Source organism: Pterocles gutturalis, unplaced genomic scaffold (assembly GCF_000699245.1).
Source record: "Pterocles gutturalis isolate BGI_N339 unplaced genomic scaffold, ASM69924v1 scaffold24744, whole genome shotgun sequence".
In the NCBI taxonomy this organism is placed as follows: domain Eukaryota; kingdom Metazoa; phylum Chordata; class Aves; order Pterocliformes; family Pteroclidae; genus Pterocles; species Pterocles gutturalis.
The window spans coordinates 16,219-34,252 of NW_010136441.1; the positions used below are offsets into that span (position 1 = coordinate 16,219).

Sequence of the window (18,034 nt, forward strand, 5' to 3'; positions counted from 1 at the left end):
ATGCAAATAAGCACTTGCAAAGATACAGAGAAATACAAGGCAAAAAACATAACTGATACTTAAATCAAAATAAGTTTGCCATAATGAAAGAGAACATCACAATTTTTTTTTTTTTAAGAAGTTAATTATGACAAGCTTTATACTTCAACTAAAAAGTTATATACCAGAACACCAAACTGGCTCTTCATGGCATTACTTACATTTACATCTGTGTGGTGAATTAAAACACAGAGGGCTGGAAGGATCTAAAGAAGAAAAGAAGCATCTGACAGTTATTTTCAAGGCAGACAGATACTCAGCTTCAGTTTAGTTAAACTGAACAGTGAGTAATTCAGTCACCTCCTGAATGGTTTCCATCGGTGGAGGAGGATCTTTGTGACGGCACAAGTTGACCATGACCCAAGTAACATTTCTTAGGAAAGTTATGGGAATAGATGGACTGATGAAGGACAGCAGTGGTTTCACTACTCCAAGGCTAATAACGTAATCTCTACACTGGGGTCCATCACCTGCGAGACATCAAAGAATCACGAAGACAAAAATCATCCCGTGCCATTCACAAAAAGTCTGATTTCTGCACACTTAAAACTTCAGTTATTTTACAGAATACTTCAGAATCTTTAAAGAAAACCTCTGTTAAGTTAAAGAATATGGGCCTTGGAAAGATGCATACAAATGTATAGAGATATACATATCTCTATAGATACATCTCTCATAAAGACACTTACATAAAGCTTTAGTAGGACCTGTGGCTGCCTGCTTAATAGCTTCATTTTGAAATACTCATTAAAAACAACTACATTAACAGCAAAGTGTTCCATAATTTATAGCAGATGTACAGGCTGGGGGGGTGGTGGGCAAGGGAAAAGAAATGGTAGACAACACCAAACCACTGAGAATAGTTGATAGCCTAATGTATTCCTGAAGAACCCTTCAAAAAGTTTATAATCAATACTAAAATATTCCAAGAGTAGTTGAAAGTTGCCTGAAAACAGATACTGTCATCTTCACATCTGAAAGACAAATGCACTTTCATCACTGCCCAGGTATCCCTACAGTTGCCTCAAAAGCAGCATCGGACTTGTACTGCACACATATCACTAACAGCTTCAGGCAGTTACAGTACTGTGCATTTTGTTAGTTTGCTTCTTAAGGCGGCCTAGGCCTTTCTAAAATACCAGATTGTAGAAAATCTCAGTATGCCAGAAATTGTATTAGTCCTCAAGCACTACATAGTCAGGGCTGTAAACCACAAAGCTAATGGTTGCAACAAGAGGAGGAAAAAAAATCAAATGAAAGCTCAAACGATCACAGCTTCTACGCAGTGTATGTAAGCTCATGCAAAATTTCAGAACCCAATGCAAAAAAGTTTTTATTTGAACAATCTGCTTGTCTGTCTGCCAGTAATTCCTTTTCCTGTACCTGGAAAGAAAGCGTGTAGGCATGTGTTTCTGGGTGCACACTATTGATATACAGTAGAGAAAACAGGAGGAAGTTAAGAATGGGGTAATTGCCAGTCTCACCTGCCTTTTATCTTATAGTTGAACATCTCCAAGTTCTAACACACAAAATCCTACCTAGTTTATTCATTCAACATGAAATGGAACTTAGGTTTTAGTGGCAGGAGTAACACAAACCTATGATATTTCCTAAAGCCCACACAGCTTGCTCACAAACGTTTTGATGAGGTGAATGCAGCAGTCTCAGAAAAAGTGGCACAGCATCTGAAAGATACAAACAAAACCGCGGGCGATTGTTAAGAAACACATCTCTCAGAAGACAAAATAGTTCACATAAATAGCTCCTAAATAAAATTTCAGTACTACATGAAAATTTTTTCTCGTGGTTAAGTACTGGTCAAAACTTTACTAACTTCCCAGATGATACTGAAATAAAACACACTGTAACAACTCTTCCTTCATTACACTTTCTTATAGAGTCCGCACTTCAGCATACTATGAAAGCAACTCTTAAAATAACCTGACACTCAATTTGTTTGCAAGTCTCACAATTTTACTGAAGCTGGTTAGGACTCCAAATTTAGAAATTCTGTGCTAAGTTATCCATCAGAACCAACTGCAAAGTAGTTAACTGTTTAAGATCAACCTCACCCATTCACATTGGCCAACTTAAAAGGTCAGCAGGTATGCGTCTACGTTATTGACTGGTAATGTAGTGAGAGAGAAGTACAAGGCTTAAATTTGTTTCAGACTTACTGATTTACAGGGCCCTACATCCCCCATCACATCTTTACTAGTAGTGAAGTATGTGGCAGTTGGAGGTCCTAGCACATGCAGAAAGCTAACTACTGTGGAATCTTCTGTACACGCTGCCAGCATGGAGCTCCAGGCGACACTTAGTGCATAAATTCACCTGCAGTTCTACCAAGAGTAAACCTGGCTGATCAAGCACATGCAAGCAGACATGCAGGTAAGCTGCACCTAAAGAACCCCTGCGGCCAATACAGATGCACAACGAAGCGCCGAGTCACTGTCTAGTTTCCCCTAATATTTCTAAACTCTGCATTCAGTATCTTTTGATAACCATTCTGAAGGTACATGTACAGCAACAGCGGTTGGTTTCACAGATCTAGTGATCTTGGTCTCCTGAAAGCTAATACTGATGCATTCCTCATTGTGAAGTCTCCTTTTATATAACTAAGTTTTAACTCCACTCAATTTGAGACCCATTATCTAACATACCAGGATAACCTAACTGATCACTAGAAAAGCGATTGTTTCAAATGCTGCTGTTATGTGACAACAAAAGAAGAGCCAACTGACTGAGCAGGAAGAAAGGGATCCAAAAGACAACACAAAAGAACTCCACAACTTTTCTACCCTATGTTGGGGTCAGACAGAAGAACGCTCCCAATACTTAGAAATAAAGCTAAAACAATGTTTCAAACACATTCTACATGCACCACATTTAGATAGCTGATCCTAACGTTTTTTATCCCTAGCAAAAGGTGTTTGCTTCCATGATTCCCTAGAGATATTTAGTCTGTAAGAAACTCATTAACTTTAGATCATGTATTTCAAGAGAGGCTCATATTTTTAATTAAATGTAAAACCTTTTTTGCTAGAGAATTAACAAATCAGAACAGATTCCTTATTTCCCACTAAATAAAGGTATCTTGCAATGCCTGTATGCAAGGAGAAAAAACATCCCAGCAAGTATATTAATAAGTACTTGCACAAAGATTGCAACAGACTATCTGTTTAACTGAAATAAATCATTACAAGAACTAAGCAGATGTTATAGCTATTAAATTAGCTAATATAGTGCATATATGCAGACCTAGCTAAATCACAAATCATCCCTAAAGAAATAATTACTGTGTTTGGCAATAATCTTCAATCCATTGACAAGCTAGGTTTAAATAAAAAATGTTCTAGATCAGAGGTGTAGGACAGATTAAATATTAATTAGATTTCCAAAAGAAAACTCAGGATACAAGTGAGAAAGGAAGAGGAAGATGGGAAAAAGGAAAGTTAGAAATATTAGCAAAGAAACATACAATATGGTCAATTTCAAGGTACATCAACGTTAACAGTCTCTTAATATTGAGAGTTTGTAAAAGCAAAGGGCAAGTGATCCTGCAACCAAAGCAATCTCAAAGCATACATTCAATTAAAAAAACATTCTAAGTTAAGTCATCTGCCTTAAATTCTTTCACATCTGCTGTGGAGAATTAACCTATTTTTCCAGTTAAAGATTTCTGAAACACAGTCACTTAATAGAGAAGATGGTGCTAAGAACTTTCTTATGAATATGTACTTTTTCAAAATATAAAACCAGTAATATACAGTTTGTGAGAAGCTTCTAACTGCTTAGGACTAACAATGGAAAATAAATAATCTACTTTGCACTGAAGCAAACTAGTCAGTGATGGAAGATCTGTAACAAACACTGACATTTCAACAGTTAAACACCACCCCACATTTTAGAAACTGGACTTACTACATTGAATAAAAGTTCCAAGTACTTCTAAAAGAAGACAATATGATGGCTGTGGTGAGGGAAAAAAAACACAAAGATCAAGCATAATTCTGTGTCTCTTCATTGTTGGAAGCACAGCATGTTTAATGTATCAGCAGCACGCACTACAACACAACACTGATTAAAACCATTAAAGCTACTGTTATCTCATGTAATGTACATTTTGTGGATTTTTTCCTTACATTTTAGGCAAAAACTTCTTTTTCTGTATGTTTGATTCTTCCATGGGTCTTAAGAAGCTCTTCTATTTCACTCAATTCAAAAAGCCTGCAGACACCTCTCCTTGGTCCTGCTTACCAACAGAAGCACTACTTTGACTTAGGACATGTTAAGAGTACTGAAAAAAGTTTTATTTGCTTGGCAACTCAGACTCTAAGTCCAATAAAAATTCCTTTCCATGATTCAGATTCCTCAAAATATGAAGGACAGTGTTTTTTCTTCAACTTCATTTTGGAAAAAAGTTTCATTGATGTCAGGCACCCTCTGGACTTGGTCCACATCTTTTCATCCCTCTTCACAATAAGATAGGAAATCCCTCCATGGGAGTTTTTTTAGTGTTTGGGTTTTGTTTTTTTTTTTTTTTTTTAGTTCTGTTTCAACTTTTTTGCTGGGTTTTTTTTGAAGTTTGAAAACTGGAAAGCAGCAGATATCAACTCTGCTAAAATAGCATGCATTTCCAGAAGAGATTACTCACCATTAGGAAACCCAATTGAATCTAAAATCAGAGAAAATGAAGAACAAAAGCAGGTGTGCACTTCAACTGATGCTGCTTGCCAGAGAAGAGGTAGAACATCTGGCAGGAGACTTCATGGTCAAGTCCATCAACGATGTGCCTGTGATTGACAATTCAATTTCAACCATCCTGGCTACTGCATGAAAGCACCAACCCTAACATGTTGATTGGTGAAAATGCTTGAGACAGAGAGAAACAGGAGTGTGGATGCTCTTCACAGGATCATTCAGATCATCTTATTTTAGTGGAAGCTACAGTGCATGCTTCATCCCTGATCAAATACTATTGGACTTACTAGATTGAACTACAGCCTGTGTTTGTTCAGAGGTTCCAGAAGCAATGTTTGTCAAAGCCCACGCAGCTTCAAACTGTAAAGAAGGACTGCAAAGAAAGAAAAAACAAAAAGATTGTAAGATGAATTTTCAAATCAAATGTTATAGGCACATTAGCTAAATACCAAGAATTCTTGCAACAGTTGAACACTGGGTTTTAGAAATACTCACTTGTCATCTCTTTCAAGACAGTGCACTAAAATAGGTAATATTCCTGATTTTATTAGATCATCAATTGGTGGATTGCGATCACTGGAAAGCAGCTTTCTGTTTAGAAAAAGAAGAAAACACAAGACTTAACAGACAAATCACAGAACGAGAAGACATGACTGGAAAGGATCTCTGACAGTTGTTTAGTCCAACCTTCCACTCTATGTGAGATTATTGCTGACACTAGATCAGGTGAGTAATGGCTTCCTGTAGCTGAGTTTCAGAAACCTCCAAGCACAGAGATCCAACAACCTCCCTGGACGAGCTATTCCAGTGCTGCACTACCTTCTGGTCTATGAAGGTTTTCCCTAGTGTCTCTCTGGTACTCTCATAAAGACTAAGCAGGATTTGTTTTCTCCTCTCCTAGTGAAAGTAACTAATCCCCAAAATTGAAATTACTGAACTACTGAAAAACTGAAGTATTGAAAGACTGAAGCCATTACATTCATTGCCCATTTCAGTAGCCATGTTTTCTGACTACTTCTGAAGTTTACTACTAGTCAGTAAAATAAAAATCACCCGAGTTATCCAGTTACACCCTCCTGCAGCTTCTTCCTCCTCCACCCAACAAGAGAGATAAACAGATCCCAGCTGCTTTGACAGGAAAGGCAGAAACTTGTTTCTTCTTGACAAAGGATATAATGTCAGGGTACAAGGATTCACAAAGTACTACTGTGGAGAATAGAAGCGTACAAATCTGTTTAAATTTTTAATCCCCTTAGCTTCACCTTCCTGCAGCAAAGAAATTAAGGAGAATGAAGGAAGCTTCTTGGAGGAGACAGCTTGGGCTGTTGCACCAAGCTTCTACTAGCAGTGGGAAGAGAGACAATATGTAGGCATCTCTTCATATACCAGCCTATTCACAAACACATGAAGGGCTTGACAGAACACAATAGCTAGAAAACAACTTTCCACTGCTGCTTTATCCTGGAAGATATCACTGGTGTGTTAAAGGGGGCAACATAAGAAAAAAAGACATGAAGAAGAGCCAGAGCTGCAAACCAAAATATCTCAGAAAACTAAAAAATCACAACAGGGAAGATCTAAACAGAGATTATGTGAAGACTCTTAATAATCAGATGTGCATTTTCAACTTCCAACTAAGTAAAGGAGATTCCTTTTGGAAGTTAAGACAATTTACATTCACAAGCTTATAAAAACTAAGGAACAAAAATGTACTTATAGACCCTTAATGCTGATTTTTGTTCAGTTACAAAACAATCACAGTGCAGTCTATTCACAAACCGCCTGCTCAAACAGGTAGAGAACTCTACTACAAGAATCAAATAACATTTCATGTGTTGGGGGTTTGAGGGTTTTTTGGTTTGGGTTTTGCTTTTTCTTAAGCACTTCTAATCAGCTTTCTGTTCCTTATATTCCAGTTGTATATGTTTTGTGGGTTTGATTTGGGCAAGATTTTTCCTTCTTGTTCCAGCTTCAAACCCAGTGATGGTACAGAGTTAATCGAGCATGAAGGGCATTTGTTTTCATCTCCAAAATATACTTCAATGCCTTTCCAATAAAGCAAACTGCACTGTTTTAATTTTAAATTCATCTTCAATTTAAAAAAAATCGTTACAATGGTATGAAGTCCACACAGATGTTCCATTTCATTTTAAGGCAGGCTTAATTCATCATGCTTTAGTATAACCTGGTTTAGATCAGCTATAGTGAATAGGTTGGTTCTACACGATGCTCCCCTGAGTTGATGAAACTTTTAAATGAAGGCAAGTTGCCCAATGGAAATGGGCACAGAAGCTATTCTTTCTCCTATCAGTTTCAAATACATTAATTCCCAAAAGTCAAAGTGACCTCCATTTCACCTGACTTCTTTGATCTGGAAGTCTTCCCTTGCACTTGAATCAACCCCTTCAACCACAGAGGGTACAAACACAAAGTTGTAGCTTTCTGCTACAACAACAACAAAAAACACAGTAGTTTATGAACCAGCAGCTAAATACTAAATTTACACAAAGTTCATAAGAGCATTTTAGGATCACTTCTTGAATATATACAACTACACAGAATTCCTCTTTAAGCACAATGTGGTTTTTAGTGGCCTAATCCATGACAAAACTTGAAAAAGGATTATGCCGGTTCTTTCTGTATTTAAAGCTAAAGACTTTATAGTCCTGCTAATTATATATTTTACTCTACTTGTGAGAAGTATCAAGTATTGCACTAAGATAAATCCTAGTATTTATTCATACATAATGAAAATCCTGGCTACTCCAAAGATCTAGGTATTTTGATAAATAGAACTTTACAACAAAAGATCAAGTTAAGTATTTTAAAATCAGCAACTGCTATACTTTTTCTAGTTAAACTAGAACACATTTTTGGAATGTAAAAGCATGGTAAACTCAGAATAAAAACAGTTTATTTGAGAAGTGTGTTCCTACCTTGCAGCCTGCACAGCACTTAACTGTATACCCTGGTTGTCACTTGAAGCATTCTAAAATAAAAGAGAATTAGATTTTTCACATATTTGCTACCATGACATGAAGAATGTTTAAACAATTAAATTTTTTTTTACCTGTACTATTGCCTCCAAAGAAGTGTTTTGCTAGAAAACAAAGACAAAAGCAGTTAGAAATGTCTTTTAAATACATAAAAAGAAGACATGCTTGAGAGTTAATTCTTACCACTCTAAAGTCACCATCTATATCAGAATCTTCACAGATATCTTCATGGGGAACATTTCTCCTCTTTAGAAGATGCTCATCTCTTTTGTTCTTAAAGAGAAAAATGATTTGATACCTTTAAAACTTCAATTTAGGGGATGTGGGGGGCTGTTAAGGGATTAGAAGCTTCCCTTTCAAACAAGTATCACGAACATGCTTTCATTGATAGCTGTTAAAATTTCCAACATTTAAGAAGTTGGAAAGGGCTGTACAGAGAAGCACATTTTGGAAATCACATCTTCCTAGAAAAATCCTCCACCCAACTTTACCTACAGTAGTAACTACTGTTGCTGAAGTTTATGTGCACACATCCATTGACAACCAATTGCAACCTATTTGTCATTATTTATAACAAGACAAGGCAAGTCCCAAAGGCCAGTTTGCTGTTCATCCTAGCAGTAAAATAATTCAAGTTATGATTACTTTTCTCAAGAGCTAGTTTTCCAACAATTCTAAAGAGCATTATCTTCACACACACTCTTCTACTCTTACTTGTGTGTTGAACTATTGCTTTGAGAAAGAAAATAACTCTATTGATCAGCAGGTATTTTAAAATTAAAAACCTAGCTAGAGAAACAAGAATTATTCCATTTAATAGATTACAAATAAAAGCCTGTTTTTCAGGGCAAAAATTATGGAACTTCTAATGTCAGGTATGGTAACATCAGAACTTCCTTCTAAACCAAAGTACCTTCACACAATTTGTAAAGACAAATAGATAGTTTAACAATGGTGTTCTTGGTGGACTAAAGCAGAACACGCACAAGGTTTTTTTTATTTATTTTTAAGCCTTTAACAGAAGTTCTTACATTTTACTGAAATACCAACATAGCCAAATACCATTTTGTAATAATAATGCTAGGTCATCTCACCTTTCTCAACTCCACAACAACTTCATTTCTCTGTCTTCTCATAGTCTGAAAAGAATCAAGATCAAAGTACATTATGTTCGGAATCCAGACCAAGTAATTTAAAAAGTTCTTGCACAACTATTAAGTTCATGCACTTCAAAGAGTACTTGCATATGCAAGATTTTTTATTATAAAATAGAAATCCAACAAGAAATTGAGATAACTGTATTATTTCTATCTGCATTATTTCACAGTAAAACAGAGTCCCCTAGGTCTTCATGTTGAAGAGAAAAGGGTATACAGAATCAGGGAATAAAAAACAAGTGTCTCTTAACAAAAGGCAAAGTTGAAAGAAGTTGTGCCTAAAACAACAGCACAAAAAGCATTATGAACACCATGGTAAACTAACAGACAGCATACCAAGTTTGCCCATCATTTATAACCTTCCTTGACTCAAAGCTTTCTTAACATACACACATAGAGATCATGAGCCAAAACCCCAGAGACAATCAAAACTGACACTTTTATAGAAAGGCATACTGGTACACTTGAAAACTGTAAAGTCAAAGCACAACTGCCTATCTACACACCTAATTAAGAACTTGCATCTCTTACTTCCTCAGAGTAGGGGGGGAATTGGGTGATTCCCCAGGCAGAGACAATTGAGCCTGGGCTACACTACTGGCTGAACAGCCAGAAACTGGAAAGGACCACGCACCATTCCTAATAGGTAACGGTCACCATACAGCTATACCAAAAAAACAGGGGCTGAAGTTCAGACAGTGCAGGTAATCCTTCACCTAAGACAAGTATAGCTGCTAAAGCCAAAAGAATTTCAATAATGTAATTCTTCAGAACAACTAGATCCTGACCACACCGTTTTTGAATGATGCCTACCTGGCTTCTCATACAGGTGTAGCACCCTAAGCATACCCCGCCAGACACAAATGGTGGCACTCAAATGTCCATAACACTACTTGTTTCTCCCAGATACCCAAGTAAATTTACAGATCTCACATTTCTGATATGCACGCATTACTACTATTGTATGAAACAGTACAAGCTTTGTGCCTGTGGAGTAGCTTTATAAACAAGTTCAAATTAAGAGACCTAGTAAACAAAGCTGACTCACAAACATATTATTTATAAATCAAAACCACATAAAACCCTGGACTTGTAAGAGCAATTATTTTTTTTAGTCATTTTCTCTACAGGTCCCATTAAGAGTATTCAGGAAAAAAAAATTGTAAATATACATAAATTTGTTTACTAGTGCTTATGTTACCACACTACAAAGTGAAAATAGAAATAAATATCAGTCTATAGTGACTTTATTCTATACTTTGAACTTTACAGTGAAGGAGAACAGAAAAGACAAAAAAAAATTGCATTTTTACTGTGACTTAACCATTCACAAGCCCAGAAAAAGCTTGAAATTCCAGAGCATAAGCGACCACATTAACATAGAACACAAGGAAAAGGAATGGAAGAAGGGAGCTTCTAAACAGCAATAAGCAGCAGCTCTGGAGATAAGGATTAAAAGCTGGACTTTCAGGAACATAATTATTTTTATCAAAAGGAACGTGCATTTCATCAGAATCAAATTTCCAGCTCTGAGCAAGACAGTTTAGTGTCTCACAGGAAGGAGTTACAAGAAAAAGGGCAGGAAGGGATGCCAGTGGAAAAGAAGGAATGATTCTCCACTGCCTTGGAAATAAAACTTTTCTTTGCTTGAGGACTAAAATGCAGTTCGTCATGACAAAAACAGGCAGAGGAGGGAAAAAAACCCAACAGACCCACACTGTGATAGCTTCCCTCTATATAAGAGGCAAAGTATACAAGTGTACCTAATGCAGCTGCAGCATTGGGAACAACTAGATAAGAGCTGTAATAAGCAAGTACAAACTGTCCAACACTAAAGAGCACCAAAGCAAGTTTCCCACAAATATGTGCATCTTTAAAGACTTTTTCAATAGCTATCAAAATTAGGATAGCTGAGTCTAATGCAGCTTAGATTCATGGCATTTTCAGTTTTAAAGCTATAAAAAGTCATGTCTGCTACATGAGGTCAACAATTAACACTGAACTCTACTAATATGCAGATAAGGTTTATTCCAGTGCTATGAATTTACTCTCCATAGCTGGATAAGCTTTTCAAATTTTTTTTTAAGAATTCTTCAAGTGACAGTGAGAATCTCAAAGCTGTAATCTCTAAAGAGAAGAAAAAATATACTTAATAATAAATCTTAATTAACACTTTTCTGTCCCAATAGGTATTCTCTGAATTAATATAATACCAAGTCTTACAAATACATAAATGAAGTTTTCCTGTTTTGTAGTAGCTCCAACTCAAGTGTTTAAGTTGAAAGGAGAAAAGTTTCTCCAGCAGCTATCTTCTTACACATGCATTTGTTAAAACATACAATCACAGCCTATTGGCAGTATCATGGCCTGGTAGCTGATGCTTCAGCTCTCTAAAGTGAGCATCCCTTCAATGTTGGGGAGCCAAGTCCCCTGCCCACAGCTCCACACATCACACGCAGGATGCTAACAACTGCAGGTTAGCATGGTGTAACTCGAGCCCAGGAAAGCACTGCCTAGGATTCATCAGCGAAGACATGCATCCCACCCGAACGATGAATCCTAACCCTGAAAACAAACCTGAAGGCAAGAAGCACTCAATAGTCAATTTATCTGTACTCCGAAGTGGTGTTGCCTTCCCGAGAAGCTGATCTACTACTAGATAATATTCACCATTTAGGGGCTTTGGAAAGACTCTGTGACTTTACAACTGACTCATTACTACAGGCTCTTGCTCTCAGCATGTAATGTAGCATTCAGTACAGTTTCTCCAAAGTCCACTACTAACCTGGCATATTCAAGAAGAAAATAAAATGAGGAAAATACCTGATAAGACTGCAGAATTGTACCAAGCCTCTTAACGATTTCTCAAGACTGTTAGTTAACCCCTTCCCAATCCACAACTGTTACTGCAACCTAACAAACCACGCATAACTACAGAAAAGCTGTACTGCAAGGATTCTTCTTGACAGACTTCAATAATTACATTACTGGTCACAGAAAAGCTGTTTCTAACCAAGAGCAGGGCCCAATGCACATTTTCAAGCAGTAGGAGACCAAATTGCCAGAACGCCAACTATCAAGGGACATTAAGCTGTAAAGGATATTAAAAAGTAATAGTTACAATTACTAGTGATCCCAAAAGGAAATGTATTCCAACTCAGGCAGTAACACACCTTCAGGACAAGCACAAGTGCACACATGTGTGACAAGTATGAGGAGATGAGTGGGACCAAAACAAATACTTCAAGAAAAAAAGCCTTCTCATTTAAAAGTTTCTTGATTTGAAAAAATCATATATGCAGTTGATCAGGCTCAAAAAAAGCCTGAAATTCCATCAACACTCTGCTAGAACAAGAAGAATGTACTCCCTCCAGACAAAAGCGGACAGGCCCTTGGATTTAATTCCTACCTGCTTCTGAAGAGGACCTGCATGACTCGGACTCAAAGGCATCCACATGAAAAGACAACCAACCAATGAAGTCAGTCTTAAGAACAATTTACGAAAATAGGGCTCCAGTAAAATAATTTTCTGTGTAAACAGCAGTTGGTTGATAAACTAGCTATTACTGGTCAACCTGTCCCTGCTCTTCCTCCTAGGAAGAGGAGACTCACAACAAATAAGAACTGAAGTTAGCTCTGTCAAGGAGTTTCATAGCATCATCACCCTGGCCTACAAACGGATTAGATAGTTTGGAGAAACTCACACAACAAACTCAAGATCAACTTGTATTGTCTTTTGGAAAACAGCTCAAAGGGCACAAACCTAGGCATAATGGTTTCTTAGCAGATGGCATTGTAAAGCTAGATTCTCCCTTCTGTTCTGTAGAATATTTGACTATTGTTAGACTTCTCTGAATCAGTTCTCAGCTTGTACTAACACAACTGTGAGTAGGAAACCAATCTCAGCTTAAAAGTTTCTAGAAACAGAATGCAGAATGGTCCCTGGGAAGTGTTCAAATTTAAAAGCAATCACTTCAGCATGAATTCAAGTGCCTCTTTCAGTCATTGGACCCTGTTCTTTGTTTGCTACATCAACAATCAAATTATCAAATCTATTTGTCAGCCTATGATTGCTATTCCTCCATCCTCCTTTTTTTTCAATTATATTTATCTGAAGTTTTATCATAAGGACTATTTTCTGACCAGTCCAGTCTTTACTGAGCCCTTCAGCTTAACATTAAAATCTTGTGTTAGCTGATGCCTGCAGGATCCTGATCCAGTATAGTGTTTTTCACAACACCAGATACAGAACTGTTCTATGCTCCACACTCAGGAATAGCTCAGATCTATCAGCCCCAAGTACACTAGCATAAACCCGGAGCTCATGCTCAGCTAACATATGCCGATCCCTTCCCCACGTCTCTGAATCACTACTTCTCAGAAACTCAGACCCCATCACGCACACAGCCTGTCTTTACTGTTTCGTCAGTGGAGCTTTTTTTGCTATTATAAAGTACTTCACTCAGGTAGTTCTGTCCGCACATCTACAACAGGAAGGTCTGACAGCAGGCAAATAATGCTAGAGCTTTAACTATTCCTCTCATTATACTGAATCGTTTCAAAGGCACATTGTTTCTTTGTGGAACTGCAAAGGTAACAGTTACTTTAAAGCAGAGCTGCTTGAACCCACCCTTCCTTCCTAGAAAGTTGTTGCTCTACTCTACACTAGCACTAGTCTGGTCTAGGCTTCAAAACACAAACAAAAAAAAGGAGGAGTGGGTTGGGGTGTGTGTATGTGTGCAGAAACAGACTACTATTTACCTCCAAAACCTTTTGTGAGGTTTCTTTCTTTTTTTGTTTTTAAACACTATTTACTATGGCCCTGGGCACAAACTGCTTACGCACTACACTTAGCTACTCAGAAAGCACCCAGTCTGCAGGCCACAGTTGTAGAAGACTAGTCTGTAACCCAAAACATCCAGCACAGTGACCACAGCCAAGGACCAAGAAACTTTGTCTTATCCTTCACAGGTACAAAAGGCACTGAACTACAAAACAAGGAAAGAACCCCTCAGAGATATACGCAAGCTCGTACTTGGATTTGGTTCAAATCCATACTCTCCACATACAGTTTAATCAAATTATTAAGGCCCTTCTCTAACCATTATTTCCTTCCTATACTAATTCTGGTTCATTTGCAGACTGGAGCGATGAAGTCTGCTCTCAAGATCACTGATAGAAGTGCTATGGGATTTTAAAGCCAACACAATCTGCACAAGATACCACCAGAAAACGCATCTCAGCAACTATTCCCCTTTCAGGATTATAATGGGACTCCCAGTACAAATAAATAAATAAAAATCAATATGACATGCACATGCTGTCATTTCATTTTTTTTTCCTGGAGAATTTGTGCATGCCAAATAAAATGCCTCATATGAATATCTCAGTAGGATTTTTAAATTACAAAATATATGAGCTTCACCACAGAACTTCAAGTCAGCTTAAAGGAACCTATTTTTAACTAACTCTGAGTGAAATTCCTGCTCTCCTTCAATTCTTCCATATTTGAATCCCAAGCAAACTATTTTGTATGGGATACAGGAAAGGTTGTAAAGATTCTAATTAATTACCTGTGATAGCCAGTATAACATAACATTACCTTTCCCTCAGTCCCCTGAAGCTTTCTTGGTGTTCTCAAATATATTATTAGTATTACAAGTCCAGTGAATGCTATTAGTCACTCTTAAAATTTTGACATTGCTGATCTTAAAACATCTACATTCAATGGCTGCTCCAAAATTAGTTATGAAGTACCCTGCATTAGAATACTATAATCATTTCACATCATGTGTCTCTCAGTGACAGAGCAGCAGTATCTATTTGATACTTCTCCTGTGCTGGCACTCTTAGAGAAATTCTTACTCTCTCACCCAGTAGCACAGGCAAGTCAAGGAAGAAAAGGCCAGCAGAAACTCACCAGTTTCTTCCAGTATTTCCTAAGAAATAATATGCATTAAATATTTATCTCATTTCTGAAAACCTAAATGTCAGTCAAATTTGAATGCTGCAGCAGGCAACAATCACCCAACAGCAAATGAAATGATAAATCACTTGAACCCCAAACCAAACAAAAAACACAGCCCAAACCTGCTTTTCAAACCTTCCCAGAAGCAAGACTATACTCAAGACCCCTAATGTGCAGTATGAAACAGCAATTACTCAAAACCAAACTCCTCATAAAACTACGTTCATTGTGTTTGCAATAAACAATTTGCACTTATCCTGGTCTGCGTAAAGATCTAGTACTTGGTTCCAAGGTCAATGGTACTACAATTAAAAATAAATGTTGGAAAGAAAACTAGATGTCATCACAGACATCCACAATAAACAGAAAAAACTGCTCATCCTATCTTATTCAATAAAAAAAGCCCAAGTAAAACCTGTTTTTCATTGAAGACACAAGACGAAAAAAGTTACTTTAGCTTTCCTGGTAGATAAGTATTTGCATAATTTTGTATAAGAGTTCAGATAAACACTTTTTTTAACCTGCAAACCCAAAGTCTTACTTAAACAAAAGTGTGACCACTTCTGCAGGTCTGTAGGGCTAGCTCCTTTTGGGCTGTAACAATACTAATTATTTTTACCCCCCTAAAGCTCTAACGCAACTCTTAAAACTTGGAAGATCTTAACAGAATGCTGCACATACTAGACTACAAATCTTGAGCACTACAGAGAGGCACTGCCTTTGTATTAGCTACAAATTATTGTTCTCATGCCACAAACTCTTCTGATATTAAAAAGTTTATTATACTCAGTATTTCTTTGAGCAGTACTACAAATAAGAAAAAAGGACACGAAGCACTTTATATTTCTGGTCACAATGAATCCCTCTATTCCCAGTGTCACCACCAATCTCTCATGTTAAAACACATGTCAGCAATTGTTTACAACATAACGTGTCCACGCATGCATGTTTACCCAGTACTTAAGCATATGAAGGATTTTTGCTAAACATCTTATGTAAAACAGGTGTGTGCGTTTTGGTTTTTTCTTTTTTTTTTCCTTTTTCAAGGCCAGAATTTTTACTTTTAGCAGCATGTTGATATGGACTGGAAAATGAAAGTCCAACTTTAACTCACTAAGTAACCAAAAAGCTAAACACACTCCTAGCACTTTAGAAGACAAAACGCAGGAAATTCCCTGTCTTTTGTAAGATACACAATAACCTTCTGTGAAGATGTAAAACCTGGAAAGTAAGTACAATGTGACAGCAACTGCTAGCAATGTAACTGTCCATGAACCAATCTGAGTAGCACGGAATCATACATGTACCATTTTTAAAAAGTTTGTAATCTGCAACACGGCAACCCTTCATAGCCTCTAGAATATCTATTAATTTGGGATTCACCAAAACTAGAGTGATTTATTATTTGTATGCTGATGGCAAATGGAGGTAAACTGTCATGGAAAATTTTTAAAAAAGATCACAGTTTTGTAAAAGAAAACAATAGCTAAACGCACAATTTCAGCCGAGATAAGAAGGGGAGGAGTGAAGGAAGCGGGAGGAGGGAAAGAATCAAATGTTGGCTTCCGATGTGAAGTAAATATACATCTTCCTGCTAAAAGCAGCACAGGATCACAGGTGTTATGAACTAACCGAATACTCATTAGCAACTGTTGCTACCAAAAGATACTTGGCTATAAGTGGACATCACCACCATCTTTCACACTAATGAAAAATGTAATGTGTAAGCAGTTACTAAGCAAGAATGACAGCCATAAGCCTGAGCTATTGTATGAAAAACAGCCATCCACAGTAGTTATTTTAGGTACCAAGCATATGTTCCAGGATTCATTGGATAGATGTCAATATCTAAAATTTAACATGGCCTAGCAATGATTTTTTTTCTCTGTGTAGAAGACCATTTAAGTGCATCAGCAAATTCAATAAATACTGAAGAGATGATCTGCCTCCTGCTACACACACGTGTTCTTTTTACTTGCATGTGTTCATCTTGAACCTTCCCTGCTTCAGCTGACTTATCTTAAAACTCAGTATGTAGGCACCAAAGGAGAGAACACGCAGATAAATTCCAACCTGTATTTTCCCATTAATTGTGCTTTTTACTATGATAGTATATGCTTTACTGTGCACCTTCCTTGGACAGTTGTCTATTCAATGATAACAAAACAATTTATACAAAAACAAATTAGCACCTAAGACAAGTAGTTACTAACAAAGGTAAGAACCCTATTCATAAGCAGAGTAGTCACTGCAGTAGTTATTCCCACTTCCAACATTTTTGGCATCACCAAACATTGTACATAACTAAACAGTTTTATCAAAATACTTAGACAAATTAAAAATTGAGTTGTTATTAACTCTGATTTACCTAAATGGGGAACTTGGCATATGTTTTAATGAATGACAGCAACATAAATGCATCTTTTACTTTCAAAAAAGAAATACTGTATAATTGCCCTCATAAGAAATATTCTAATATTATGCTAATCATAGAAACACATATTGAGGCTAGTGAAAACCAGAAATGAGAATGCCAAAGGCCATTTCTTGATCAGAGCCCTATACTGATGATGCACAGGTTTAGCCAATCAACACTCCTGGCCAAATGGTTATGGGTGAGGATTGATACCTAATTTTAAAGTTTGTATATTTACTAAGTTCATTATCTCTTCTTCTGTGTTGAGGAAGCACCTTCACCACTCAATGGATATAGCAATCCAGCCACCAAAAAGTTTAGAGGCTCTATACGACAAGCCACAAGTTTAGAGGTTCTACACGACAAGCCACAACTGTTTCTACACTCAACTAACTGAACAGTAAAATAGTAACATTCACCCTGTTTAAAGAAAAAATAAAAGGAGTGGCTTTGGTTTTTTTTTTTTAATAATAATCTTTACTATAAAGCATAGGCAGCAATTAACTAATTTATTCACCTGAGTATCTTAGGCACACACAGCACAACACCCAACCGGGCCCTAATCCCTGACTCAGGCTTTTAGGGGCTCCTCAGCGTAAACAGTGATCATTAAGTGCCTCCACGAAATTAAAAAACACATAGAATAAATAAAAATACAGAAATAAGACTGCTGTCCGGGATGGCAAAAAAAACCCCAGGCAACACCTCCACCCTGCGAGGGGCTACTCTGAACCCCGCCAACAACCGCCCTCAG

At 37.1% G+C, this 18,034-nt stretch overlaps 1 protein-coding gene across 1 annotated transcript in view; it reads right to left on the minus strand.

The window, feature by feature from the left end:
• Nucleotides 1-8,875, minus strand: part of KPNA4 (karyopherin alpha 4 (importin alpha 3)) — an 18,123-nt gene extending 9,248 nt beyond the window's left edge. The window contains exons 1-9 of the mRNA XM_010082310.1: nt 8,834-8,875; nt 7,923-8,012; nt 7,814-7,843; nt 7,680-7,732; nt 5,239-5,334; nt 5,031-5,116; nt 1,638-1,724; nt 340-509; nt 201-245 (exon numbers count right to left, since the gene is read on the minus strand). Of these exons, the coding sequence (XP_010080612.1) occupies nt 201-245; nt 340-509; nt 1,638-1,724; nt 5,031-5,116; nt 5,239-5,334; nt 7,680-7,732; nt 7,814-7,843; nt 7,923-8,012; nt 8,834-8,875 (699 nt within the window). The remainder of the gene's footprint in view (nt 1-200; nt 246-339; nt 510-1,637; nt 1,725-5,030; nt 5,117-5,238; nt 5,335-7,679; nt 7,733-7,813; nt 7,844-7,922; nt 8,013-8,833) is intronic.
• Nucleotides 8,876-18,034: the final 9,159 nt, after the last annotated feature.